We start from the raw sequence: 28,000 nt of genomic DNA, 5'->3' as shown, positions 1-28,000 counted from the left end.
CCATCCCAGGAAAGGAAAAACGACTCCCGGTTGAGACCAAAATCATTCGGGAAAGACCCTGTCCGGTGACGTCCATTCTAGGGACTATACAGCCTGGCTGACGCGACTACACTTAGAGGATATTCTGGATCTGGTGTCAACCAGACTACTACTATTAGCATCCTACAGGAAGGAGATAAATTACTTTCATTCTGACAGTTTTCCTTCGTTTCCGGCCGTTTTGGGTGTAGGTACTGGGGCGATTATTTTATTTTAAAGGGACTACGCTGAAAAAAAGAGAAAACGGTTTTGTTTCGGGAACATCAAAGTAACTGTGTTGTTAACTGCTGTAATTTGAGATAAACTACATCGATTGTTATTTCCCTTTATTTCTGAATGTCTGTATGGAGTCAAAGTCATAACTTGGCGCAGGTGTAGTTGAAGGCTATGTGGTGTGGTCGTGTAACATTCCAAACACCGTTTCCCGAAAAATCTGCCTTTCCTGTCGGAAGCCTGGAGAGTTGAGAGAGAGAGGGGCGAGCCCCCGAACATGATCTCACGGAGCGGGAATGCGAGGAGCCATGAGCTGGTCGGGTTGCCACGGCGGGCTGAGCTGCTCTGGAGCCGGGATTAACCTGGTCTACCTCTCGCTGCTGCTCTGGAGCTCCTGCTCTGGCATGGACGGACTGGCTGATTTCTCAAGTTAGTATGATGATGATGATGATAGGTGTGGTGACAATGATGATAGGTGTGGTGATGGTGTAATGATAATAGGTGTGGTGATGGTGTAATAATGATAGGTGTGGTGATGGTAATAAAGATAGGTGTGGTGATGGTGTAATAATGATAGGTGTGGTGATGGTGTAATTATAATAGGTGTGGTGATGGTGTAATGGTGATAGGTGTGGTGATGGTGTAATGATGATAGGTGTGGTGATGGTGTAATAATGATAGGTGTGGTGATGGTGTAATAATGATAGGTGTGGTGATGGTGTAATAATGATAGGTGTGGTGATGGTGTAATAATGATAGGTGTGGTGATGGTGTAATTATAATAGGTGTGGTGATGGTGTAATGATGATAGGTGTGGTGATGGTGTAATGATGATAGGTGTGGTGATGGTGTAATAATGATAGGTGTGGTGATGGTGTAATAATGATAGGTGTGGTGATGGTGTAATGATAATAGGTGTGGTGATGGTGTAATTGTGATAGGTGTGGTGATGGTGTAATAATGATAGGTGTGGTGATGGTGTAATTATAATAGGTGTGGTGATGGTGTAATGGTGATAGGTGTGGTGATGGTGTAATTGTGATAGGTGTGGTGATGGTAATAAATATAGGTGTGGTGATGGTGTAATAATGATAGGTGTGGTGATGGTGTAATGATGATAGGTGTGGTGATGGTGTAATGATGATAGGTGTGGTGATGGTAATAAATATAGGTGTGGTGATGGTGTAATGATGATAGGTGTGGTGATGGTGTAATGATGATAGGTGTGGTGATGGTGTAATGATGATAGGTGTGGTGATGGTGTAATAATGATAGGTGTGGTGATGGTAATAAAGATAGGTGTGGTGATGGTGTAATAATGATAGGTGTGGTGATGGTAATAAAGATAGGTGTGGTGATGGTGTAATGATGATAGGTGTGGTGATGGTGTAATAATGATAGGTGTGGTGATGGTGTAATAATGATAGGTGTGGTGATGGTGTAATGATAATAGGTGTGGTGATGGTGTAATTGTGATAGGTGTGGTGATGGTGTAATAATGATAGGTGTGGTGATGGTGTAATTATAATAGGTGTGGTGATGGTGTAATGGTGATAGGTGTGGTGATGGTGTAATTGTGATAGGTGTGGTGATGGTAATAAATATAGGTGTGGTGATGGTGTAATAATGATAGGTGTGGTGATGGTGTAATGATGATAGGTGTGGTGATGGTGTAATGATGATAGGTGTGGTGATGGTAATAAATATAGGTGTGGTGATGGTGTAATGATGATAGGTGTGGTGATGGTGTAATAATGATAGGTGTGGTGATGGTGTAATGATAATAGGTGTGGTGATGGTGTAATAATGATAGGTGTGGTGATGGTGTAATGATGATAGGTGTGGTGATGGTGTAATAATGATAGGTGTGGTGATGGTGTAATGATGATAGGTGTGGTGATGGTGTAATGATGATAGGTGTGGTGATGGTGTAATGATGATAGGTGTGGTGATGGTAATAAATATAGGTGTGATGATGGTGTAATGATAATAGGTGTGGTGATGGTGTAATGTTGATAGGTGTGGTGATGGTAATAAATATAGGTGTGGTGATGGTGTAATGATAATAGGTGTGGTGATGGTGTAATAATGATAGGTGTGGTGATGGTGTAATGATGATAGGTGTGGTGATGGTGTAATGATGATAGGTGTGGTGATGGTGTAATGATGATAGGTGTGGTGATGGTAATAAATATAGGTGTGGTGATGGTGTAATGATAATAGGTGTGGTGATGGTGTAATGATGATAGGTGTGGTGATGGTGATAAATATAGGTGTGGTGATGGTGTAATAATGATAGGTGTGGTGATGGTGTAATGATGATAGGTGTGGTGATGGTGTAATGATGATAGGTGTGGTGATGGTGTAATGATGATAGGTGTGGTGATGGTAATAAATATAGGTGTGGGTGATGGTGTAATGATAATAGGTGTGGTGATGGTGTAATGATAATAGGTGTGGTGATGGTGTAATGATGATAGGTGTGGTGATGGTAATAAATATAGGTGTGGTGATGGTAATAAATATAGGTGTGGTGATGGTGTAATGATAATAGGTGTGGTGATGGTGTAATGATAATAGGTGTGGTGATGGTGTAATAATGATAGGTGTGGTGATGGTAATAAATATAGGTGTGGTGATGGTGTAATAATGATAGGTGTGGTGATGGTAATAAATATAGGTGTGGTGATGGTGTAATAATGATAGGTGTGGTGATGGTAATAAATATAGGTGTGGTGGTGGTGTAATGATGATAGGTGTGGTGATGGTGTAATGATGATAGGTGTGGTGATGGTAATAAATATAGGTGTGGTGATGGTGTAATGATAATAGGTGTGGTGATGGTGTAATGATGATAGGTGTGGTGATGGTAATAAATATAGGTGTGGTGATGGTGTAATGATGATAGGTGTGGTGATGGTAATAAATATAGGTGTGGTGATGGTGTAATAATGATAGGTGTGGTGATGGTAATAAATATAGGTGTGGTGGTGGTGTAATGATGATAGGTGTGGTGATGGTGTAATGATGATAGGTGTGGTGATGGTGTAATAGTGATAGGTGGGGTGATGGTGTAATAGTGATAGGTGTGGTGATGGTGTAATAATGATAGGTGTGGTGATGGTAATAAATATAGGTGTGGTGATGGTGTAATAATGATAGGTGTGGTGATGGTGTAATGATGATAGGTGTGGTGATGGTAATAAATATAGGTGTGGTGATGGTGTAATGATGATAGGTGTGGTGATGGTGTAATGATGATAGGTGTGGTGATGGTGTAATGATGATAGGTGTGGTGATGTCACTGTGTTATAAGGATCAATTGATTTCTCCAACAGAATACCTGTCCCGGATCATTACCAGTCACTCTGTGCATGCGTGCGACGGACAGCAGTTACGTCTCTACTGTCCACGCCACTCCACCATCTCTATCCAGTCGGCGTTTTACGGCCGTGCCGACGCAGCGCTCTGCACCAATGGGACGGCTGCGGGTGTCAGAGCGGCCAACTACAGCTGTTCCGCGTTGACGACCCTACAGGTGTGTTGTGGCCAGACAAGGTTCCGTCGTAGGAATCCTTTTGTTGCACCAGAATAGGTATTTTCCCGCAGATGATCGAGTCATTCAGTGTTTTGTGTAACGTGGTAAAGTGACTGTTCCACTGGATGTCATAAGGTGAATGCACCAATTTGTAAGTCGCTCTGGATAAGAGCGTCTGCTAAATGACTTAAATGTAAATGTAATGTAAATGTAAGGATTCATGAAATTTAACCAACTCTTTCAAGTTGATGTAAGTTGAACTTCTTGATTGTGAATTATTAGACTCCTCTCTCTCTCTCTCTCTCTCTCTCTCTCTCTCTCTCTCTCTCTCTCTCTCTCTCTCTCTCTCTCTCTCTCTCTCTCTCTCTCTCTCTGTCTCTCTCTCTCTCTGTCTCTCTCTCTCTCTCTCTGTCTCTCTCTCTCTGTCTCTCTCTCTCTCTCTCTCTTTCTATCAGTAGAGATGTGTTATAGATCAGTAGAGATGTGGTATAGATCAGTAGAGATGTGGTATAGATCAGTAGAGATGTGGTATAGATCAGTAGAGATGTTATAGATCAGTAGAGATGTTATAGATCAGTAGAGATGTTATAGATCAGTAGAGATGGGTTATAGATCAGTAGAGATGTTATAGATCAGTAGAGATGTTATAGATCAGTAGAGATGTTATAGATCAGTAGAGATGTTATAGATCAGTAGAGATGTGGTATAGATCAGTAGAGATGTTATAGATCAGTAGAGATGTGGTATAGATCAGTAGAGATGTTATAGATCAGTAGAGATGGGTTATAGATCAGTAGAGATGTTATAGATCAGTAGAGATGTTATAGATCAGTAGAGATGTTATAGATCAGTAGAGATGTTATAGATCAGTAGTAGAGATGTGGTATAGATCAGTAGAGACGTGGTATAGATCAGTAGAGATGTTATAGATCAGTAGAGATGTTATAGATCAGTAGTAGAGATGTGGTATAGATCAGTAGTAGAGATGTGGTATAGATCAGTAGAGACGTGGTATAGATCAGTAGAGATGTTATAGATCAGTAGAGATGTTATAGATCAGTAGTAGAGATGTGTTATAGATCAGTAGAGATGTTATAGATCAGTAGAGATGGGTTATAGATCAGTAGAGATGGGTTATAGATCAGTAGAGATGGGTTATAGATCAGTAGTAGAGATGGGTTAGCTACCTGTCAATCACCTGGTGTTTTCTGTAGAAGTTACTGTCAGAGTGTCAGAGCCACAGAGACTGTCAGCTACCTGTCAATCACCTGGTGTTTGGGCCCGACCCCTGTCCTGGGACCATCAAGTACCTCCACGTCACCTACAAGTGTAAACCTAGTGAGTATTGTACTCTATTCCCCTCCCTGTCTCTCTATCCCCTCCCTGTCTCTCTCTATCCCCCTCCCTGTCTCTCTCTATCCCCCTCCCTCCCTGTCTCTCTCTATCCCCTCCCTCCCTCCTGCCTCTCTCTATCCCCTCCCTGTCTCTCTCTATCCCCTCCCTCCCTGTCTCTCTCTATCCCCTCCCTGTCTCTCTCTATGCCCTCCCTGTCTCTCTCCATCCCCTCCCTGTCTCTATCTCCCTCCCTCCCAGTCTCTCTCTATCCCCTCCCAGTCTCTCTCTATCCCCTCCCAGTCTCTCTCTATCCCCTCCCTCCCTGTCTCTCTATCCCCTCCCTGTCTCTCTCTATCCCCCTCCCTGTCTCTCTCTATCCCCTCCCTCCCTGTCTCTCTCTATCCCCTCCCTCCCTGTCTCTCTCTATCCCCTCCCTCCCTGTCTCTCTCTATTCCCCTCCCTGTCTCTCTCTATCCCCTCCCTGTCTCTCTCTATCCCCTCCCTGTCTCTCTCTATCCCCCTCCCTGTCTCTCTCTATCCCCTCCCTGTCTCTCTCTATCCCCCTCCCTCCCTGTCTCTCTCTATCCCCTCCCTGTCTCTCTCTATCCCCTCCCTGTCTCTCTCTATCCCCCTCCCTGTCTCTCTCTATCCCCTCCCTGTCTCTCTCTATCCCCCTCCCTCCCTGTCTCTCTCTATCCCCCTCCCTCCCTGTCTCTCTCTATCCCCGTCCCTCCCTGTCTCTCTCTATCCCCCTCCCTGTCTCTCTCTATCCCCCTCCCTGTCTCTCTCGATCCCCTCCCTGTCTCTCTCTATCCCCTCCCTGTCTCTCTCTATCCCCCTCCCTGTCTCTCTCTATCCCCCTCCCTGTCTCTCTCTATCCCCTCCCTGTCTCTCTCTATCCCCTCCCTGTCTCTCTCTATCCCCCTCCCTGTCTCTCTCTATCCCCTCCCTGTCTCTCTCTATCCCCCCTCCCTGTCTCTCTCTATCCCCTCCCTCCCTGTCTCTCTCTATCCCCCTCCCTCCCTGTCTCTCTCTATCCCCTCCCTCCCTGTCTCTCTCTATCCCCCTCCCTCCCTGTCTCTCTCTATCCCCCTCCCTCCCTGTCTCTCTCTATCCCCCTCCCTCCCTGTCTCTCTCTATCCCCCTCCCTCCCTGTCTCTCTATCCCCTCCATCCCTGTCTCTCTCTATCCCCTCCCTGTCTCTCTCTATCCCCCTCCCTCCCTGTCTCTCTCTATCCCCTCCCTGTCTCTCTCTATCCCCATCCCTCCCTGTCTCTCTCTATCCCCCTCCCTGTCTCTCTCTATCCCCCCTCCCTGTCTCTCTCTATCCCCTCCCTGTCTCTCTCTATCCCCCTCCCTGTCTCTCTCTATCCCCCTCCCTCCCTGTCTCTCTCTATCCCCTCCTGTCTCTCTCTATCCCCCCTCCCTCCCTGTCTCTCTCTATTCCCTCCCTGTCTCTCTCTATCCCCCTCCCTCCCTGTCTGTCTCTATCCCCCTCCCTGTCTCTCTCTATCCCCTCCCTGTCTCTCTCTATCCCCCTCCCTGTCTCTCTCTATCCCCCTCCCTCCCTGTCTCTCTCTATCCCCTCCCTGTCTCTCTCTATCCCCCTCCCTCCCTGTCTCTCTCTATCCCCTCCCTCCCTGTCTCTCTCTATCCCCTCCCTCCCTGTCTCTCTCTATCCCCTCCCCCTGTCTCTCTCTATCCCCCTCCCTGTCTCTCTCTATCCCCCTCCCTGTCTCTCTCTATCCCTCCCTGTCTCTCTCTATCCCCCTCCCTGTCTCTCTATCCCCCTCCCTGTCTCTCTCTATCCCCTCCCTGTCTCTCTCTATCCCCCTCCCTGTCTCTCTCTATCCCCCTCCCTCCCTGTCTCTCTCTATCCCCCCTCCCTGTCTCTCTCTATCCCCTCCCTCCCTGTCTCTCTCTATCCCCCTCCCTGTCTCTCTCTATCCCCCTCCCTGTCTCTCTCTATCCCCCTCCCTGTCTCTCTCTATCCCCCTCCCTGTCTCTCTCTATCCCCTCCCTGTCTCTCTCTATCCCCTCCCTGTCTCTCTCTATCCCCCTCCCTGTCTCTCTCTATCCCCCTCCCTGTCTCTCTCTATCCCCTCCCTGTCTCTCTCTATCCCCCTCCCTGTCTCTCTCTATCCCCTCCCTGTCTCTCTCTATCCCCCTCCCTGTCTCTCTCTATCCCCCTCCCTGTCTCTCTCTATCCCCCTCCCTGTCTCTCTCTATCCCCTCCCTCCCTGTCTCTCTCTATCCCCCTCCCTGTCTCTCTCTATCCCCCTCCCTGTCTCTCTCTATCCCCCTCCCTCCCTGTCTCTCTCTATCCCCTCCCTGTCTCTCTCTATCCCCCTCCCTGTCTCTCTCTCTCTATCCCCCTCTCTCCCTCTCTCTCTCTCTCTCTCCTCTCTCTCTCTCTCTCTCCTCCCTCCCTCTCTCTCTCTCTCTCTCTCTCTCTCTCTCTCTCTCTCTCTCTCTCTCTCTCTCTCTCTCTGTCTCTGTCTCTCTCTCTCTCTCTCTCTCTCTCTCTCTCTCTCTCTCTGTCTCTCTCCATGTCTTTCTCTCTCCCTCGCTCTCTTTCTCTCTCCCTCGCCCACATATCTGCAGTAAGCAGTATTTCTGTCAGAAAAATATACATCACAAAGAAAGTTTGTGTTTGTTCTTGTCTTTCCTGTTGCCCCCCCCCTCCCCTCTTTGTTAGCTGAGCATAAGAGCAGTGTGGTGTGTGAGGGAGAGAAGCTGACGTTACACTGTAAGCCTCCCAGAGTGCTGATCATCTACACAGCTGCTTACGGTAGGGGTCTGGGTCATACCTGTCCCTCACAGGACAGAGGAACACCCCCGTTTGGTGAGTGGACAGCAGAGGAGAGACTCACGCTGTGTTCATAACCAAGTGGGATGGTGGTATTTACCACATAAAACTGGTAGAAATCTACTTGAACGCCCTTCCAACTGGTAATTACTAGTGGTCAACTCGTCTATCATCCCTGAGCTCTGACTTCACCTCAATAACAGCTTTTTTGGGGCTGTTAAATGCTACAACATAACATAATGTATAAAAAGCTATAAATATGGGGTCTGGGGTCTATAAATATGTTTTTTAAACATGAGATTGGCTTGACAAGAAAAGCTTTCAAAAGGACTTTGAGGTAAAAGTTGAAGTACTCAATAAAAAAAAGAAAAAGGCAGATTTATTTATTTTTGCGACTTAATATGTTTTTTGAAAACTGTAAATTTGTTTACAAGCATGATATCTGTACTTTTAGTTTATGGTAGCCAATCAGACACAGCTTGTTGTTCATTAGCCAATCAGCTTTTCTCCACCAGTTCAAAGCACGTGACTGCATCCAAGTGGTATTTATGATATGACTGGTAATTACCACTTTCTCACTTGGTGATGAACGCAGCATCAATTCACTTTCAACACTGTCAAAACATTTACTCTGAAAGTTATGGGAATGCACGTGGCACACTTTCAGGTACTATGTATCACACGCAAAGATACAAAAACTGATACAATAATTAAATGCTTGATGGAGTTGGACCCTTAACATGCCTCCGTGCTTGACTTTAGTTGATCTCCCTCTCCCTCTCCCTGTCTCCGTGTCCCTGTCCGTCTCCCTGTCTCTGTCTCTCTCTCTCTCTCTGTCTCTCTCTCTCTCTCTCTCTCTCTCTCTCTCTCTCTCTCTCTCTCTCTCTCTCTCTCTCTCTCTCTCTCTCTCTCTCTCTCTCTCTCTCTCTCTCTCTCTCTCTCTCTCTCTCTCTCTCTGTCTCTCTCTCTCTGTCTCTCTCTCTCTCTCTCTCTCTCTCTCTGTCTCTCTCTCTCTCTCTCTCTCTCTCTCTCTCTCTCTCTCTCTCTCTCTCTCTCTCTCTCTCTCTGTGTGTGTAGAGTGTTTGAACCACAATGCGGTTCACACTCTGTCACAGAGCTGCTACAGCAAACAGAGGTGTGTTGTCGCCGTAGACAACCAGACCTTCAGAGACCCCTGCTACCCTGGAACCAGGAAGTACCTGACTGTACTCTACTCCTGTGGTAGGAAAATACCTTTATGACTAATAGAACTAATAGAATAGAATATGACTAATAGAATATGACTAATTAAATGAATAGAATATGACTAATAAAACTAATAGAATATGACTAATATAATATAACTCGTAGAATATGACTAATATAATAGAACTAATAGAATATAACTAATAGAATATGACTAATAGAACTAATAGAATATGACTAATAGAATATAACTAATAGAATATGATTAATAGAACTAATAGAATATGACTAATAGAATATAACTAATAGAATATGATTAATAGAACTAATAGAATATGACTAATAGAACTAATAGAATAGAATATGACTAATAGAACTAATAGAATATGACTAATAGAACTAATAGAATATGACTAATAGAATATAACTAATAGAATATGATTAATAGAACTAATAGAATATGACTAATAGAATATAACTAATAGAATATGATTAATAGAATATGACTAATATAATATAACTCGTAGAATATGACTAATATAATAGAACTAATAGAATATAACTAATAGAATATGACTAATAGAATATGATTAATAGAACTAATAGAATAAAACTAATAGAATATGATTAATAGAACTAATAGAATATAACTAATAGAATATGATTAATAGAATATGACTAATATAATAGAACTAATAGAATATAACTAATAGAATATGACTAATAGAATATGATTAATAGAACTAATAGAATAGAACTAATAGAATATGACTAATAGAATATGACTAATATAACTAATAGAATATGACTAATATAATAGAACTAATAGAATATGACTAATATGACTAATAGAATATGACTAATAGAACTCGTAGAATATGACTAATATAATAGAACTAATAGAATATAACTAATAGAATATGACTAATAAAACTAATAGAATATATCTAATAGAATATGACTAATAGAATATGACTAATAGAACATGACTAATAGAATATATCTAATAGAACTAATAGAATATGACTAATAGAATATGACTAATAGAATATATCTAATAGAATATGACTAATAGAATATGACTAATAGAATATATCTAATAGAATATGACTAATAGAATATGACTAATAGAATATGACTAATAGAATATAACTAATAGAATATGACTAATAGAATATGACTAATAGAATATGACTAATAGAATATGACTAATAGAATATGACTAATAGAACATGACTAATAGAATATATCTAATAGAATATGACTAATAGAACTAATAGAATATGACTAATAGAACTAATAGAATATGACTTATAGAACTAACAGAATATGACTAATAGAACTAATAGAAATGGACTAATAGAATAGAACTAATAGAATAGAACTAATAGAGTATGACTAATAGAATATGACTAATATAACTAATAGAATATGACTAATAGAATATGACTAATATAACTACTAGAAATGGACTAATAGAATATGACTTATAGAACTAATAGAATATGACTAATAGAACTAATAGAATATTGCTAATAGAACTAATAGAATATGACTAATAGAACTCATAAAATATGACTACTAGAACTAACAGAATATGACTAACAGAATATGACTAATAGAATAGAACTAATAGAAATGGACTAATAGAATAGAACTAATAGAATAGAACTAATAGAGTATGACTAATAGAATATGACTAATATAACTAATAGAATATGACTAATAGAATATGACTAATAGAACTAATAGAATATGACTAATAGAATATGACTATTATAACTAATAGAATATGACTAATAGAATATGACTAATAGAACTAATAGAGTATGACTAATAGAATATGACTAATATAACTAATAGAATATGACTAATAGAATATGACTAATAGAACTAATAGAATATGACTAATAGAATATGACTATTATAACTAATAGAATATGACTAATAGAATATGACTAATAGAACTAATAGAATATGACTAATAGAATATGACTATTATAACTAATAGAATATGACTAATAGAATATGACTATTATAACTAATAGAATATGACTAATAGAATATGACTAATATAACTAATAGAATATGACTAATAGAATATGACTAATAGAACTAATAGAATATGACTAATATAACTAATAGAATATGACTAATAGAATATGACTAATAGAACTAATATAATATGACTAATATAACTAATAGAATATGACTAATATAACTAATAGAATATGACTAATAGAATATGACTAATAGAACTAATAGAATATGACTAATAGAATATGACTAATAGAATATGACTAATATAACTAATAGAATATGACTAATAGAATATGACTAATAGAACTAATAGATTATAACTAATAGAATATGACTAATAGAATATGACTAATAGAACTAATAGAATATGACTAATAGAATATGACTAATATAACTAATAGAATATGACTAATAGAATATGACTAATAGAATATGACTAATATAATAGAACTAATATAACTAACAGAATATGACTAATAGAACTAATAGAATATGACTAATAGAATATGACTAATAGAACTAATAGAATATGACTAATAGAATATGACTAATATAATATGACTAATATAACTAATAGAATATGACTAATATAACTAATAGAATATGACTAATAGAATATGACTAATATAACTAATAGAATATGACTAATATAATATGACTAATATAACTAATAGAATATGACTAATATAACTAATAGAATATGACTAATATAATATGACTAATATAACTAACAGAATATGACTAATAGAACTAATAGAATATGACTAATAGAACTAATAGAATATGACTAATAGAATATGACTAATATAACTAACAGAATATGACTAATAGAACTAATAGAAATGGACTAATAGAATATGACTAATAGAACTAATAGAAATGGACTAATAGAATATGACTAATAGAATAGAACTAATAGAATAGAACTAATAGAAATGGACTAATAGAATATGACTAATAGAATAGAACTAATAGAAATGGACTAATAGAATATGACTAATAGAATAGAACTAATAGAAATGGACTAATAGAATATGACTAATAGAACTAATAGAAATGGACTAATAGAATATGACTAATAGAATAGAACTAATAGAAATGGACTAATAGAATATGACTAATAGAATAGAACTAACAGAATAGAACTAATAGAATATGACTAATAGAATATGACTAATATAACTAACAGAATATGACTAATAGAACTAATAGAATAGAACTAATAGAAATGGACTAATAGAATATGACTAATAGAACTAATAGAAATGGACTAATAGAATATGACTAATATAATAGAACTAATAGAATAGGACTAATAGAATATGACTAATAGAATATGACTAATAGAACTAATAGAAATGGACTAATAGAATAGAACTAATAGAATAGAACTAATAGAATAGAACTAATATAATATGACTAATAGAATATGACTAATAGAATATGACTAATAGAAATGGACTAATAGAATATGACTAATAGAATATGACTAATAGAATATGACTAATAGAATATGACTAATAGAACTAATAGAAATGGACTAATAGAATATGACTAATAGAATAGAACTAATAGATACCGCCAAATACGTCTCGTGTCTGAGCCGTTGATTTGCGACTCCACTTTATCTCTATACTGACATTTCACTTGTTTGATCGTCTTGTGGAGGGAATAAGTACACTGTTTGTATTCGTCCATATTCCCAATCACCTTTCCATGGTTCAATGCGGTGGTTCGCGCTTTCAGTTTTGCAAGAATGCCGCCATCTATCCACGGTTTCTGATTAGGGTAGGTTTTAATAGTCATAGTGGGTACAACATCTCCTATACACTTCCTTATAAACTCACTCAGCGAAACAGAGTATACGTCAATATTATTCTCTGAGGCTACCCGAAACATGTCCCAGTCTGCGTGATCAAAACAATCTTGAAGTGTGGATTCCGATTGGTCAGACTAGAGTTGTCACATGCGCTGAATACAACAGGTGTTGATCTTACTGTGAAATACTTACTAACAAGCCCATAACCAACAATGTAGTTTTAAGAAAAATAAGAGTTCAGAAAAATATTTACTAAATAAAGTAAAAAAAAGAAAAGAGCAACAATAAAATAACGAGGCGATATACAGGTGGGACCCGTACCGAGTCGATGTGCGGGGGTACGGGTTATTCGCGGTAATTGAGGTAATATGTACATGTAGGTAGGGGTAAAGTGACTATGCATAGATAATAAAAGAGTAGCAGCAGTGTATATGTAGGTAGGGGTAAAGTGACTATGCATAGATAATAAACAGAGAGTAGCAGCAGTGTATATGTAGGTAGGGGTAAAGTGACTATGCATAGATAATAAACAGAGAGTAGCAGCAGTGTATATGTAGGTAGGGGTAAAGTGACTATGCATAGATAATAAACAGAGAGTAGCAGCAGTGTATATGTAGGTAGGGGTAAAGTCACTATGCATAGATAATAAACAGAGAATAGCAGTAGTGTATATGTAGGTAGGGGTAAAGTGACTATGTATAGATAATAAACAGAGAGTAGCAGCAGTGTATATGTAGGTAGGGGTAAAGTGACTATGTATAGATAATAAACAGAGAGTAGCAGTAGTGTATATGTAGGTAGGGGTACAGTGATTATACATAGATAATAAACAGAGAGTAGCAGCAGTGTATATGTAGGTAGGGGTACAGTGATTATACATAGATAATAAACAGAGAGTAGCAGCAGTGTATATGTAGGTAGGGGTAAAGTGACTATGCATAGTAATAGATAATAAACCACAAATAGCAGCAGTGTAAAAAAGGGCGTGTCAATGTAAATAGTCTGGGTCGCCATTTGATTAGCTGTTCAGCAGTCTTATCGCTGCTGTTAAGAAGCCTTTTGGACCTAGACTTGGTGCTCCGGTACCGCTTGCCGGGCCCTCCTCAGCCCTTCCTCTGACACCGCCTGCTATAGAGGTCCTGGATGGCAGGAAGCTCGGTCCCAGTGATGTACTGGGCCGTACGCACTACCCTCAGTAGTGCGTTGTGGTCGGATGCCGAGCAGTTGCCGTACCAGGCGGTGATGCAACCGGTCAGGATGCTCTTGATGGTGCAGCTGTAGAACTTGTTGAGGTTTCGGGGACCCGTGTCTCCTGAGAGGGAATACAGGGCATTCAGAAAGTATTCAGACCCCTTCCCTTTTCCACATTCTGTTACGTTACACCCATTCTAAAATTGATTAAATATTTTTTCCCTCATCAATCTACACACAATATCCCATAAAGACATCACAATACCCCATAAAGACAAAGCAAAAACAGGTTTTTAGACATTTTTGCAAATGTGTATTAAATATAAAAAATGGAAATATCACATTTCACATAAGTCTTCAGATACTTTGTTGAAGCACCTTTGTCAGTGATTACAGCCTGGAGTCTTCTTGGGTCTGATGCTACTAGCTTGGGACACCTGTATTTTGGCAGTTTCTCCCATTCTTCTCTGCAGATCCTCTCAAGCTCTGTCAGGTTGGATGGGGAGTGTTGCTGCACAGCTATTTTCAAGTCTCTCCAGAGATGTTAGATTGGGTTCAAGTCCGGCCTCTGGCTGGGTCATTCAAGGACACTGAGGCTTGTCCCGAAGCCACTCCTGTGTTGTCTTGGCTGTGTGCTTAGGGTTGTTGTCCTGTTGGAAGGTGAACCTTCGCCCCAGTCTGAGGTCCTGAGTGCCTTGGAGCAGGTTTTCATCAAGGATCTTTCTGTACTTCGCTCCATTCATCTTTCCCTCGATCCTGACTAGTCTCCCAGTCCCTGCCACTGAAAAACATCTCCACAGAATGATGCTGCCACCACCACCATGCTTCCCCGTAGGGATGGTATTGGACAGGTGATGAGCGGTGCCTGGTTTCCTCCAAACGTGACGCTTGGCATTCAGGCCAAAGAGTTCAATCTTGGTTTCATTAGACCAGAGAGTCTTGTTTCTCATGGTCTGAGTCCTTTAAGTGCCTTTTGCCAAACTCCAAGTGGGCTGGTATGAGGAGTGACTTCCGTCTGGCCACTGTACCATAAAGGCCTGATTGGTGGAGTGCTGCAGAGATGGTTGTATTATCGCCACAGAGGAACTCTGGAGCTCTGTCAGAGTGACCATACGGTTCTTGGTCACTTCCCTGACCAAGGCCCTTCTCCCCCGATAGCTCAGTTTGGCCGGGTAGCCAGTTCTAGGAAGAGCCTTGTTTGTTCCAAACTTCTTCCTTTTAAGAATGATGGAGGCGACTCTGTTCTTGGGGACCTTCAATGCTGCATACATTTTTTGGTACCCTTCCCCAGATCTGTGCCTCGACACAATCCTTTATCTGAGCTCTACGGAAAATTCCTTCGACCTCGTGGCTTGGTTTTTGCTCTGACATGTCCTGTCCAACTGTGGGACCTTATATAGACAGGCGTGTGCCTTTCCAAATCATGTCCAACCAATTGAATTTACCACAGATGGACTCCAATCAAGTTGTAGAAACATCTCAAGGATGATCAATGGAAACAGGATGCACCTGAGCTCAATTTCTTAGCTTTTTAACTAGCTCATCAGTATGTTTAAATCCTTGTCAATCCAAATGGCAAGACATTTATAGGCGGGAACTTGATCGATGGGAGATCCATACAATTAGTAAATATGTCTGACATTTTTTTTGTGAGAATTAGAGAACAACATATTTCATATAAACATCAAAAATCAGAACTCACCATGAGGGGCAGCAGCTGTTGTGGGATCTGCATGTGAGATAAAAAATATATATATATGTTTTAGAGTTAATTTCGTTCGAGGAGGAGGCGATTCCATACCTCATGGGGCGGAGAGACGATTTTGCAATTTTATAACACATTTCATGCAATTTGACTCATTTTGCCACGTGGACGGAGAGGAAAACGAGCTGTTTTACAGCTAATTTCTTGTAATTTTGCCATAGGGTGTAGACAAATGTTTGCAGACTGACTAGCTAAATCAATGTGGGCCCCTCGGCCGGTAATAATCGACCATGATTATTTAGATAGCTGGCCGCTAGACTATCTTACCAATTCAAAAAAAAAAAAACACATTTGTTGACATGGACTGATTGAGTGACTGACGTGACAAGAGAAACTGCTGATCAACAACCACATTTACAAATGTCATCTTGTGTATTGTACTATTCCACCGCACAGGAAGTTGAGACTCTGATGAGTTCTTAATAAAACATTTAAAAAAAGACTCAGACCCCAGACATCAGACCCAAGACATCAGACCCCAGGCATCAGACCCCAGACATCAGACCCAAGACATCAGACCCCAGGCATCAGACCCAAGACATCAGACCCCAGACCCCAGGCATCAGACCCCCAGGCATCAGACCCCCAGGCATCAGACCCCAGGTATCAGACCCAAGGTATCAGACCCCAGGCCCCAGGTATCAGACCCCAGACCCCAGGCATCAGACCCCAGGCATCAGACCCCAGGCATCAGACCCCAGGCATCAGACCCCAGACATCAGACCCCAGACCCCAGACCCCAGACATCAGACCCCAGACCTCACACAGCACAAAGAAAACAGAGAAAACACCAGGCTAGAAATAGACTTGGAGAATGGCATCTACAGTGCTCCGCCGACAGACACACTTCCTGTGGAGCTTCCTGTGATTGGACCAAATGCCAGGCCCTTTGTGAGGTCATCGGCTAACAGACGTTGTCGTGCGAATGGTAATTGGATTATGGATTGTACTCATGAAGCACTAATCTAGGACCAGGGCCGTACTCATGAGGTCTGAGTTGGAGCACTAATCTAGGACCAGGGCTGTATTCATGGTGTCTGAGTTGGAGCTCTAATCTAGGACCAGGGCCGTATTCATGGTGTCTGTGTTGGAGCACTAATCTAGGACCAGGGCTGTATTCATGGTGTCTGAGTTGGAGCACTAATCTAGGACCAGGGCCGTATTCATGAGGTGTCTGAGTTGGAGCTCTAATCTAGGACCAGGGCCGTATTCATGGTGTCAGAGTTGGAGCTCTAATCTAGGACCAGGGCCGTATTCATGGTGTCAGAGTTGGAGCTCTAATCTAGGACCAGGGCCGTATTCATGGTGTCTGAGTTGGAGCTCTAATCTAGGACCAGGGCCGTACTCATGAAGAGTCTCAGAGTTGGAGCTCTAATCTAGGACCAGGGCTGTACTCATGAAGAGTCTCAGAGTTGGAGCGCTAATCTAGGACCAAGCGTCTGAGTTGGAGTGCTGTGTGTGAGTCAATGAAACGACCATGTTGTATGACTGAGTGGAATTTCTTTGAATTGCACTGAATTAAATTCTACTTCCTGTGGGGTGTGGCCAATTCAATTAAAATTTCAACTCACGAGTTGAATAGGAGTAAATTAGAAAATTCTGAATTGGATTCATATGGACAGATCCTAGATAGGTCATAATGAATTAGATTCATATGGACAGATCCTAGATAGATCCTAATGAATTAGATTCATATTGACAGATCCTAGATAGATCCTAATGAATTAGATTCATATGGACAGATCATAATGAATTAGATTCATATGGACAGATCATAATGAATTAGATTCATATGGACAGATCATAATGAATTAGATTCATATGGACAGATGCTAGATAGATCCAAATGAATTAGATTCATATGGACAGATCATAATGAATTAGATTCATATGGACAGATCCTAGATAGATCCAAATGAATTAGATTCATATGGACAGATCATAATGAATTAGAATCATATGTACAGATCCTAGATAGATCCTAATGAATTAGATTCATATGGACAGATCCTAATGAATTAGATTCATATGGACGGGGGGACTTGGTCCTAAATCAGGCACTCCTTCTCTGAGATGCTTTGTGGATATGGCCCCTTCCTGTGGCGCTTCCTGTGATTGGTTCAAATGCCAGGCTCTTTGTGAGACCATCAGCTGATAGACATTGTTGTGAATATAATCATTTGGGGGATTTAAACTTTCGACCAGTGTTGAAAGGTCCCTTTGGACAGATCATATCATCTCCATTGATACACAAAACAATACCAGTTTCCCTTCGCTGGTTACTTACCAACGCAACAAGTCTAGCAGAAAACACTGCTCATCTCTGTGTGTTTGACTCTTTCGAGAGTCCTCTTTTGGATGCACTGTAAGAGTAGTTACGAGCGAGAAGTGTGTGTGTGTGCGTACGACAGAGAAGTATAGGAGTACATTCCTCACAGGTAACACTCTGTGTTTTCCCCGTACAGTACCACAGACATTACTGCAGGAAGCAGACCCAGGTGTACTACACAGACCCACCTCTCACCCAAAAGGTACTGTCATCAATATGTAAATAATACCCAGTTGATTCCTCAACTGTGACATGACAACTATGCAAGGACCCAAACAACAGGAAATGGCTTTATTCAGGTGGTTACGGTCTGGTTTCCCGGATGTCCATTAAGCCGAGTTCTGGACTAAAAAGCTGTATGGAGAATCTCCATCAAACGTGTTTTAATCCAGAACTAGGATTAGGGCTCTATACAGTCAGATCCGCTTTAGCCAACATTCGCATAGCAGTTGTTTTGGTGGTGTTGTTGGAGGAGGTGGGATTAGGGCTCTATACAGTCAGATCCGCTTTAGCCAACATTCGCATAGCAGTTGTTTTGGTGTTGTTGTTGGAGGAGGTGGGATTAGGGCTCTATACAGTCAGATCCGCTTTAGCCAACATTCGCATAGCAGTTGTTTTGGTGGTGTTGTTGGAGGAGGTGGGATTAGGGCTCTATACAGTCAGATCCGCTTTAGCCAACATTCGCATAGCAGTTGTTTTGGTGGTGTTGTTGGAGGAGGTGGGATTAGGGCTCTATACAGTCAGATCCACTTTAGCCAACATTCGCATAGCAGTTGTTTTGGTGGTGTTGTTGGAGGAGGTGGGACTGTATTAGAGCGATCAAATCCAGCAGTGGCTCCCGGCATTATACTTAAAGCTTATGTTGCCATTGGCTACACAGAGTCGCCTATTAACAGAAAGTCCATGCAGCCTTGTATCAAAGTTCCAACACTGGAATGTGAGATCTAATCTACACCTCCATTAGAATAAGAGAAATACTGATTTATTTTCTTTCATGATTTTTCCCAGCCCACCCCGGTCCTCCCCCAGCCCACCCCGGTCCTCCCCCAGCCCACCCCGGTCCTCCCCCAGCCCACCCTGGTCCTCCCCCAGCCCACCCTGGTCCTCCCCCAGCCCACCCAGATCCTGCAGATGTGGCTGTCTTTCCTAAGGACTCCAGAACACCAGGAAACACAGGAGTCATGATGAGTAACTCTGTTATGACTTACTCCTATATTAAAGGTACAGGCACACACACACGCTAACACACACACGCTAACACACACGCTAACACACACACACACACACACACAAAAATCATCCATCTCTGTATTAACCCCTCTCCTCTCCTCTCCTCTCCTCTCCTCTCCTCTCCTCTCCTCCCCCCTCTCCTCCCCCTCCTCTCCCCTCCCCCTCCCTCCTCCCTCTCCTCTCCTCTCCTCCTCCCTCGCCTCCCCCCCCTCGCCTCCCTCCCCTCGCCTCCCCTCGCCTCTCCTCCCCTCCCCTATCCTCTCCACTCCCCTCGCCTCCCCTCTCCCCTCGCCTCCCCTCTCCCCTCGCCTCCCCTCTCCTCCCCTCCCCTCTCCTCTCCTCCTCTCTCCTCCCCTCCCCCTCCCCTCCCCTCCCCTCCCCTCCCCTCCTCTCCTCTCCTCTCCTCCCCTCTCCTCTCCTCTCCTCCCCAGAGCACCCAGAGACTGCTGCGTTGCTGTTCACCTCCAGTGTGTGTGTTGGTCTGCTACTCACCCTGCTGGCTGTGTCTATCAGACTGACCTGTAGGGGGCTCCGCCACACACACAAAACACAAACATGCAGGAGCCAGGAAGAGGAGGATGATGATGATGATGAAGAAGAGGAGGAGATGACTGACTGCTCGCTGCTGTCGGACTCAGACAGGCAGCTGGCTTACTGCTGGGAGGAAGTGAGCTACAGGACAGCGGACGCGGAGAGGCTAGAACGCATGGAGAGGAGGGACATGGTGATCCAGGAGATCTGGATGAACTCTGATCTCTACGGGACGTCCTGTGATCAGAACCAGACTCCTTCTCTACCACTCAGTTACACACAGCTGGAGTAACAGAACCAGACTCCTTATCTACTACTCAGTTACACAGCTGGAGTAACAGAACCAGACTCCTTATCTACTACTCAGTTACACAGCTGGAGTAACAGAACCAGACTCCTTATCTACTACTCAGTTACACACAGCTGGAGTAACAGAACCAGACTCCTTATCTACTACTCAGTTACACAGCTGGAGTAACAGAACCAGACTCCTTATCTACTACTCAGTTACACAGCTGGAGTAACAGAACCAGACTCCTTATCTACTACTCAGTTACACACAGCTGGAGTAACAGAACCAGACTCCTTATCTACTACTCAGTTACACACAGCTGGAGTAACAGAACCAGACTCCTTATCTACTACTCAGTTACACACAGCTGGAGTAACAGAACCAGACTCCTTCTCTACTACTCAGTTGCACACAGCTGGAGTAACAGAACCAGACTCCTTATCTACTACTCAGTTACACATAGCTGGAGTAACAGAACCAGACTCCTTATCTACTACTCAGTTACACAGCTGGAGTAACAGAACCAGACTCCTTATCTACTACTCAGTTACACACAGCTGGAGTAACAGAACCAGACTCCTTATCTACTACTCAGTTACACACAGCTGGAGTAACAGAACCAGACTCCTTATCTACTACTCAGTTACACACAGCTGGAGTAACAGAACCAGACTCCTTATCTACTACTCAGTTACACACAGCTGGAGTAACAGAACCAGACTCCTTATCTACTACTCAGTTACACACAGCTGGAGTAACAGAACCAGACTCCTTATCTACTATTCAGTTACACACAGCTGGAGTAACAGAACCAGACTCCTTATCTACTACTCAGTTACACAGCTGGAGTAACAGAACCAGCCTCCTTATCTACTACTCAGTTACACAGCTGGAGTAACAGAACCAGCCTGTATGTGTGAGAGAGAGTTATTTTTTACCTTTATTTAACGAGGCAAGTCAGTTAAGAACAAATTCCTCTCCTCTCCCCTCCTCTTCCTCTCCTCCTCTCCTAGTCCAACGCTCTAACCACTAGGCTACCCTGCCGCCCCAGTTATGCTACAGGGAGGGGATTACTGGGTCGTCTGGTCCATCAGACTGACCCCTAGTCTACACTAAGTGATTGAGGGATGTTTTGGTAATGTGAATATAGGAATTCCAGAGTTTGGAACCTCTGTATCTGATAAGAGAATTCTCTCTGGTTTTATGGATTTGGGAATGAACCTGGAAGAATACATTGAAGGGGTTAGGTAGGTTGTCAGGGAAGTATGTATATTTATAGATGAAGGTGAATAATTGGAGTATATTAATGTTGTATTTGGAAGATAATATATTGAGTTTCTTAAACGGGGGGGGGGGGGATGGAGTTAGTTAGAGGAGGTGGCTAGTCTGGCCAATGTCTTTTGTATGATGAGTAATTTGTGTATGTAGGAAACTAATATCTTTCCAGGACAACTTTTCATCACAGAGGAATCTAGTAGATTTCATTGCATTTTGATATTCTGGCTCTTTTTGTATAGACACACATTTACATATATTATATAGTTCAGATTCTTACCTGTGAATACAATGTAGTGGGATTTATCAATATTTATAGTTAATCTGGAACCATTCGGGAAAATGTGGCCACGCATGACTTGGCTTCATTGATTTGTGAATTGAATTTTTTTTTGTGTGATCAAATCAAGTTGGTATCATCGGCAAAAAAGAATGTGAAGTACGGTAGGTCATTGATATACAGATTAGGAATAACAAAGGTCCAAGGATCGAACCCTGTGGAACGCCACAGGAAATCTTCGCACTTGGTAGATGAACAACCATTTGCATACAGAAATGGTTTTCTAATCATAAACATAATTATATAGCCATTTATATGTATAATCATGACAACCATAAATATGCAATTTAGCAAGTATTATTTCATGATTAACCGTGTCAAACATTCTAGATCAATCTAGAAAGACGACAAGAGCGTATTCATTGTTGTTCAGGCTATTTTATTAGGATCTCTATTAGCTGTTGCAAAAGCAGCAGCTACTCTTATAATAATAATAATAATAATATATAATATCCAATAGGGGAGAGTCGTGTTGCTTTATCTGTTTTTTGAAACCAGGTTTGCTGTTTATTTGAGCAATATGAGATGGAACAGAGTTACATGCAATAAGGGCTCTATATAATACTGTATGCTTTCTTGAATTTGTTCTGGTGACTATGAAAAGACCCCTGGTGGCATAAGTGTGTGTGTGTCAGAGCTGTGTTTAAGTTGACTATGCAAACAATTTGGGATCTTCAACACAATGTTATTAAAAGAAGTGATGCAGTCAAGTCTCTCCTCAACTCTTAACCAAGAGAGAGACTGGCACAGTATTTTTATCAGCCCTCTGATTACAATGGAGAACAAAACGTGCCGCTCTGTTCTGGGCCAGCTGCAGCTTAACTAGGTCTCTCCTTGCAGCACTGGACCACAAGACTGGACAATAATCAAGATAAAACAAAACTAGAGCCTGCAGAACTTGCTTTATGGAGTTTGGTGTCAAAAAATACTTGATTTATTACTGATGATTTTTGAGAGCGGTTGTAACCAAGGTTTCCAGAAGGAGAAGAAGTGGTGAAATAAAGAATTGAAGTTCACAACATGACCAAAGATACGTGGACACCTGCTTGTCGATCAACTCATTCCAAAATCATGGGCGTTAATATGGAGTTGGTCCCTCCACTTGACAAATCAAATGACAAAACACTCAGCCCTCCAACACTCAGGTCAGTCAAGATGTTCCATGACATACTTTAGAACACTCAGGTCAGTCAAGATGTTCCATGACATACTTTAGAACACTCAGGTCAGTCAAGATGTTCCATGACATACTTTAGAACACTCAGGTCAGTCAAGATGTTCCATGACATACTTTAGAACACTCAGGTCAGTCAAGATGTTCCATGACATACTTTAGAACACTCAGGTCAGTCAAGATGTTCCATGACATACTTTAGAACACTCAGGTCAGTCAAGATGTTCCATGACATACTTTAGAACACTCAGGTCAGTCAAGATGTTCCATGACATACTTTAGAACACTCAGGTCAGTCAAGATGTTCCATGACATACTTTAGAACACTCAGGTCAGTCAAGATGTTCCATGACATACTTTAGAACACTCAGGTCAGTCAAGATGTTCCATGACATACTTTAGAACACTCAGGTCAGTCAAGATGTTCCATGACATACTTTAGAACACTCAGGTCAGTCAAGATGTTCCATGACATACTTTAGAACACTCAGGTCAGTCAAGATGTTCCATGACATACTTTAGAACACTCAGGTCAGTCAAGATGTTCCATGACATACTTTAGAACAGAAGTAGGACAGACCTCCGCTAGATACATTTACATGGACTCTTGCACCCAGCAGGCCTTAATGAGAAATTACATTTTTCTTGCAGCTTGTTTTTTGTAATAAGTTCTGAATAGGCCAAACATTTAGGTTAATGACATCATAATGACAGGTAATGACATCATAATGACAGGTAATGACATCACAATGACGGAATGAAATCACAATGACAGGTAATGACATCATAATGACAGGTAATGACATCATAATGACGGAATGACATCACAATGACAGGTTGGCATATAGTATTTTGTATTGTGTGTCTATTCACCGGAGCGTTGTTCTATTTCTGTTCTTTGGATTTTACACAGGAGGAGCCGGCAGCTGATTTAACTTTGTATAAAGTGGATCCGAGCACATTGTTTATCTTTTTTTTTCACGGTATACAGAGACGATGAAAAACACTTGCTTCTGAGTTCCAGATGGCTGAGTGCTGGTCTGAACTGGCACACTATATAGGGGATAAGGTGTCTTTCGGGACGCTTTTCAAGACGTTAAATATTACACAGTCTTGAGACTGTATCGGTTAGCAATATACACTGAGTGGACCAAACATTAAGAACACCTGCTCTTTCCATGACAGACTGACCAGGAGGAAATATATAATTCCTTATTGTTAAATCCACTTCAATCAGTGTAGATGATGAAGGGGAAGAGACGGGTTAAATAAGAATTTTGAAGCCTTGAGACATGGATGGTGTCTGGGCAAGATAAAAGACTGAAGTGCCTTTATAAAGGGGTATGGTAGAGGGTGTCAGGCGCATCGGTTTGTGTCAAGAACTGCAACGCTGCTGGGTTTTTCACACTCAACAGTTTCCCATGTGTATCAAGAATGGTCCACCACCCCAAGGACATCCAGTCAACTTGACACAACTGTGGGAAGCATTGGAGTCTACATGGGCCAGCATGTCTGTGGAATGCTTTCGACACCTTGTAGAGTCCATGCCTAGGGCAAAAGGGGGGTGGGGTGCAACTCAATATTAGGAAGGTGTTCCTTTGGTATAGTATGTTGCTTCAGAAGCTTGAGAAATGTTCCACTCTATGTGTCCAGGTTTCCACTTCCTACCCTGTCCTGCTTGGAAACAGCTCTGTAGTTCACACCTGTTTGGAATCCTAGTCTTTCTACCCCCCCCCCCCCAAGGGACAGTTCCCTTCGCTGTTCTGGAACCTTCACCCCTCTGTTGTTCTGGAACCTTCACCCCTCCTCTGTTGTTCTGGAACCTTCACCCCTCTGTTGTTCTGGAACCTTCACCCCTCTGTTGTTCTGGAACCTTCACCCCTCCTCTGTTGTTCTGGAACCTTCACCCCTCCTCTGTTGTTCTGGAACCTTCACCCCTCTGTTGTTCTGGAACCTTCACCTCTCTGTTGTTCTGGAACCTTCACCCCTCCTCTGTTGTTCTGGAACCTTCACCCCTCCTCTGTTGTTCTGGAACCTTCAGTGTGAACTCTAGAACTTCCCCCTGTGGAGCGAGGCTGTGGGTGTATCCCAAATAGATTATATAGTGCACTACTTTTGACCAGGCCCCATTAGTTCATTAGGGCCCTTGTCTAAAGTAATGCACTCCATAGTGAATAGGGTGTAATTGTGGTAACATCCTGGCTGTATGAAGCACTGGGTTACAGAGGCCTGGTTGGCCCAGGCTGGGACAAAGAGAGGAAGCGAGGAGCATCCTCCTCATTGAAAGTTCTGATTGATACACCCAGAATACCGGACGTCAACTACCCATGACTCAACAGGGAGTCAGTGAACACACACAGAGAGAGAGAGAGAGAGAAAGGCCGGGATTCAATGCAAGACTCGTTATAACGCTGCACACTACATCAGACTTATAAAGATAATTTAAAAAAAGGACTTTTGCATTGTAATTTAAGGACATTTACATAATATAGCCAGAACTGGCTTTGTTGTGACGATGGATTTCCCTCTAGTGGTGTGGGGGCTGTGCTTTGGCAAAGTGGGTGGGGTTATATCCTTCCTGTTTGGCCCTGTCCGGGGGTGTCCTCGGATGGGGCCACAGTGTCTCCTGACCCCTCCTGTCTCAGCCTCCAGTATTTATGCTGCAGTAGTTTATGTGTCGGGGGGCTAGGGTCAGTTTGTTTATCTGGAGTACTTCTCCTGTCCTATTCGGTGTCCTGTGTAAATCTAAGTGTGCGTTCTCTAATTCTCTCCTTCTCTCTTTCTTTCTCTCTCTCGGAGGACCTGAGCCCTAGAACCATGCCCCAGGACTACCTGACATGATGACTCCTTGCTGTCCCCAGTCCACCTGGCCATGCTGCTGCTCCAGTTTCAACTGGCCTGGGCCCTAGGACCATGTCCCAGGACTACCTGACATGAGGACTCCTTGCTGTCCCCAGTCCACCTGGCCATGCTCCTGCTCCAGTTTCAACTGTTCTGCCTTACTATTATTCAACCATGCTGGTCATTTATGAACATTTGAACATCTTGGCCACGTTCTGTTATAATCTCCACCCGGCACAGCCGGAAGAGGACTGGCCACCCCACATATGCTCTCTCTAATTCTCTCTTTCTTTCTCTCTCTCGGAGGACCTGAGCCCTAGGACCGTGCCCCAGGACTACCTGACATGATGGCTCCTTGCTGTCCCCAGTCCACCTGACTGTGCTGCTGCTCCAGTTTCAACTGTTCTGCCTTATTATTATTTGACCATGCTGGTCATTTATGAACATTTGAACATCTTGGTCATGTTCTGTTATAATCTCTACCCGGCACAGCCAGAAGAGGACTGGCCACCCCACATAGCCCGGTTCCTCTCTAGGTTTCTTCCTAGGTTTTGGCCTTTCTAGGGAGTTTTTCCTAGCCACCGTGCTTTTACACCTGCATTGTTTGCTGTTTGGGGTTTTAGGCTGGGTTTCTGTACAGCACTTTGAGATATCAGCTGACGTACGAAGGGCTATATAAATAAATTTGATTTGATTTGATTTGATGGGAAACTGCACCCTCACTCTCTTCCATCGGTGTCACTATGAGGCGGTGTCCTCTCCTCCTCGAGCACAACCAACAATGACAGAATGGAAAAATCGTTCTGTAATTTCCTGGTTGCTAAAAATTCTACACTCTTCGCTCAATTTCAGTTTATGTGAGAAAACATGCACTGAATAAAGTAGGGAATCCCTGTATTAAAACTAAATCCCCGTGAAATATATTCAATAACAAAAACGTTATCATTTTTACTGCTGTTTGAAGTTGGTGGATGAAACTGAAAATAAAATGGTAACCTCTACACCACGTTACAGGGAAATGGGATGTGTTGTTGCACCTTTAAAAGGTTGAAACACGGGGCCTCCCGGGTGACGCAGTGGTTAAGGGCGCTGTACTGCAGCGCCAGCTGTGCCATCAGAGACTCAAAAAAGAAAAAAAAGGTTGAGCCCCGGCTTGGCTTGAATCCCGGACAAAGAGAGAGAGAGAGGACATTGAGCCCCGGCTTGGCTTGAATCCCGGACAAAGAGAGAGAGAGGACATTGAGCCCCGGCTTGGCTTGAATCCCGGACAAAGAGAGAGAGAGAGGACATTGAGCCCCGGCTTGGCTTGAATCCCGGACAAAGAGAGAGAGAGAGGACATTGAGCCCCGGCTTGGCTTGAATCCCGGACAAAGAGAGAGAGAGAGGACATTGAGCCCCGGCTTGGCTTGAATCCCGGACAAAGAGAGAGAGAGACATTGAGCCCCGGCTTGGCTTGAATCCCGGACAAAGAGAGAGAGAGAGGACATTGAGCCCCGGCTTGGCTTGAATCCCGGACAAAGAGAGAGAGAGGACATTGAGCCCCGGCTTGGCTTGAATCCCGGACAAAGAGAGAGAGAGGACATTGAGCCCCGGCTTGGCTTGAATCCCGGACAAAGAGAGAGAGAGGGACATTGAGCCCCGGCTTGGCTTGAATCCCGGACAAAGAGAGAGAGAGAGGACATTGAGCCCCGGCTTGGCTTGAATCCCGGACAAAGAGAGAGAGAGAGGACATTGGGATCCATACACGCAAGATTGATCAGTTCATTACGATACACATTATTGACCATTTCCAATGTGACATTTCTATGACATTGTCAAGTTTAAATAAAGATGATGGACAGAACATTTGAAAAACATTTAAAAAGAGGCATACAGACAACAGTGAACAGATTCCAGGTGGAGCAACAGAGGTTGGAGAGAACAATGTTTCTGTAGAACAACAGTCCAATGGGTTACGGCATCAATAGTGAGTGTGTGGGTTCTGTCTCCCTCTGTGTGTTGGCGTGTGTATATAGTTACGGCTAAATAGATATTTAAAACACTTTTTTTTGTCA

At 42.5% G+C, this 28,000-nt stretch overlaps 2 protein-coding genes across 18 annotated transcripts in view; one reads left to right on the top strand and one right to left on the bottom strand.

The window, feature by feature from the left end:
- eva1c (eva-1 homolog C (C. elegans)) lies at positions 1-22,431 on the top strand. 4 transcript variants are annotated; one of them, XM_046317951.1, is made up of 9 exons: positions 1-681; positions 3,591-3,790; positions 5,005-5,128; positions 7,824-7,970; positions 9,012-9,155; positions 18,400-18,465; positions 19,272-19,484; positions 19,925-20,297; positions 20,438-22,431. In XM_046317951.1, exons 1-9 carry the CDS (start codon positions 549-551, stop codon positions 20,454-20,456), a joined length of 1,419 nt encoding a protein of 472 aa, XP_046173907.1. In that variant the 5' UTR covers positions 1-548; the 3' UTR covers positions 20,457-22,431. The 4 variants fall into 4 exon arrangements, with proteins under 4 accessions (XP_046173907.1, XP_046173908.1, XP_046173906.1 ...); XM_046317952.1 differs by having other exon boundaries at positions 2-681; positions 5,008-5,128; positions 19,925-22,431; XM_046317950.1 differs by having other exon boundaries at positions 3-681; positions 19,925-22,431.
- A 5,394-nt stretch (positions 22,432-27,825) lies between these two features.
- The window catches only part of synj1 (synaptojanin 1), a 131,051-nt gene continuing 130,876 nt past the window's right edge, over positions 27,826-28,000 (bottom strand). For 4 of the 14 annotated variants that reach the window (XM_046317524.1, XM_046317527.1, XM_046317528.1 and 1 more), the window contains one exon: positions 27,828-28,000. This exon is cut by the window's right edge and continues 209 nt beyond it. The gene's annotated coding sequence lies outside the window, so the exon portion shown is untranslated. The other 10 variants (XM_046317525.1, XM_046317523.1, XM_046317531.1 and 7 more) reach the window with 7 other exon arrangements.

The sequence above is a fragment of the Oncorhynchus gorbuscha genome, linkage group LG20 (assembly GCF_021184085.1).
Source record: "Oncorhynchus gorbuscha isolate QuinsamMale2020 ecotype Even-year linkage group LG20, OgorEven_v1.0, whole genome shotgun sequence".
Classification (NCBI taxonomy): Eukaryota; Metazoa; Chordata; class Actinopteri; order Salmoniformes; family Salmonidae; genus Oncorhynchus; species Oncorhynchus gorbuscha.
This window is presented reverse-complemented; position numbering and strand designations above follow the sequence as displayed.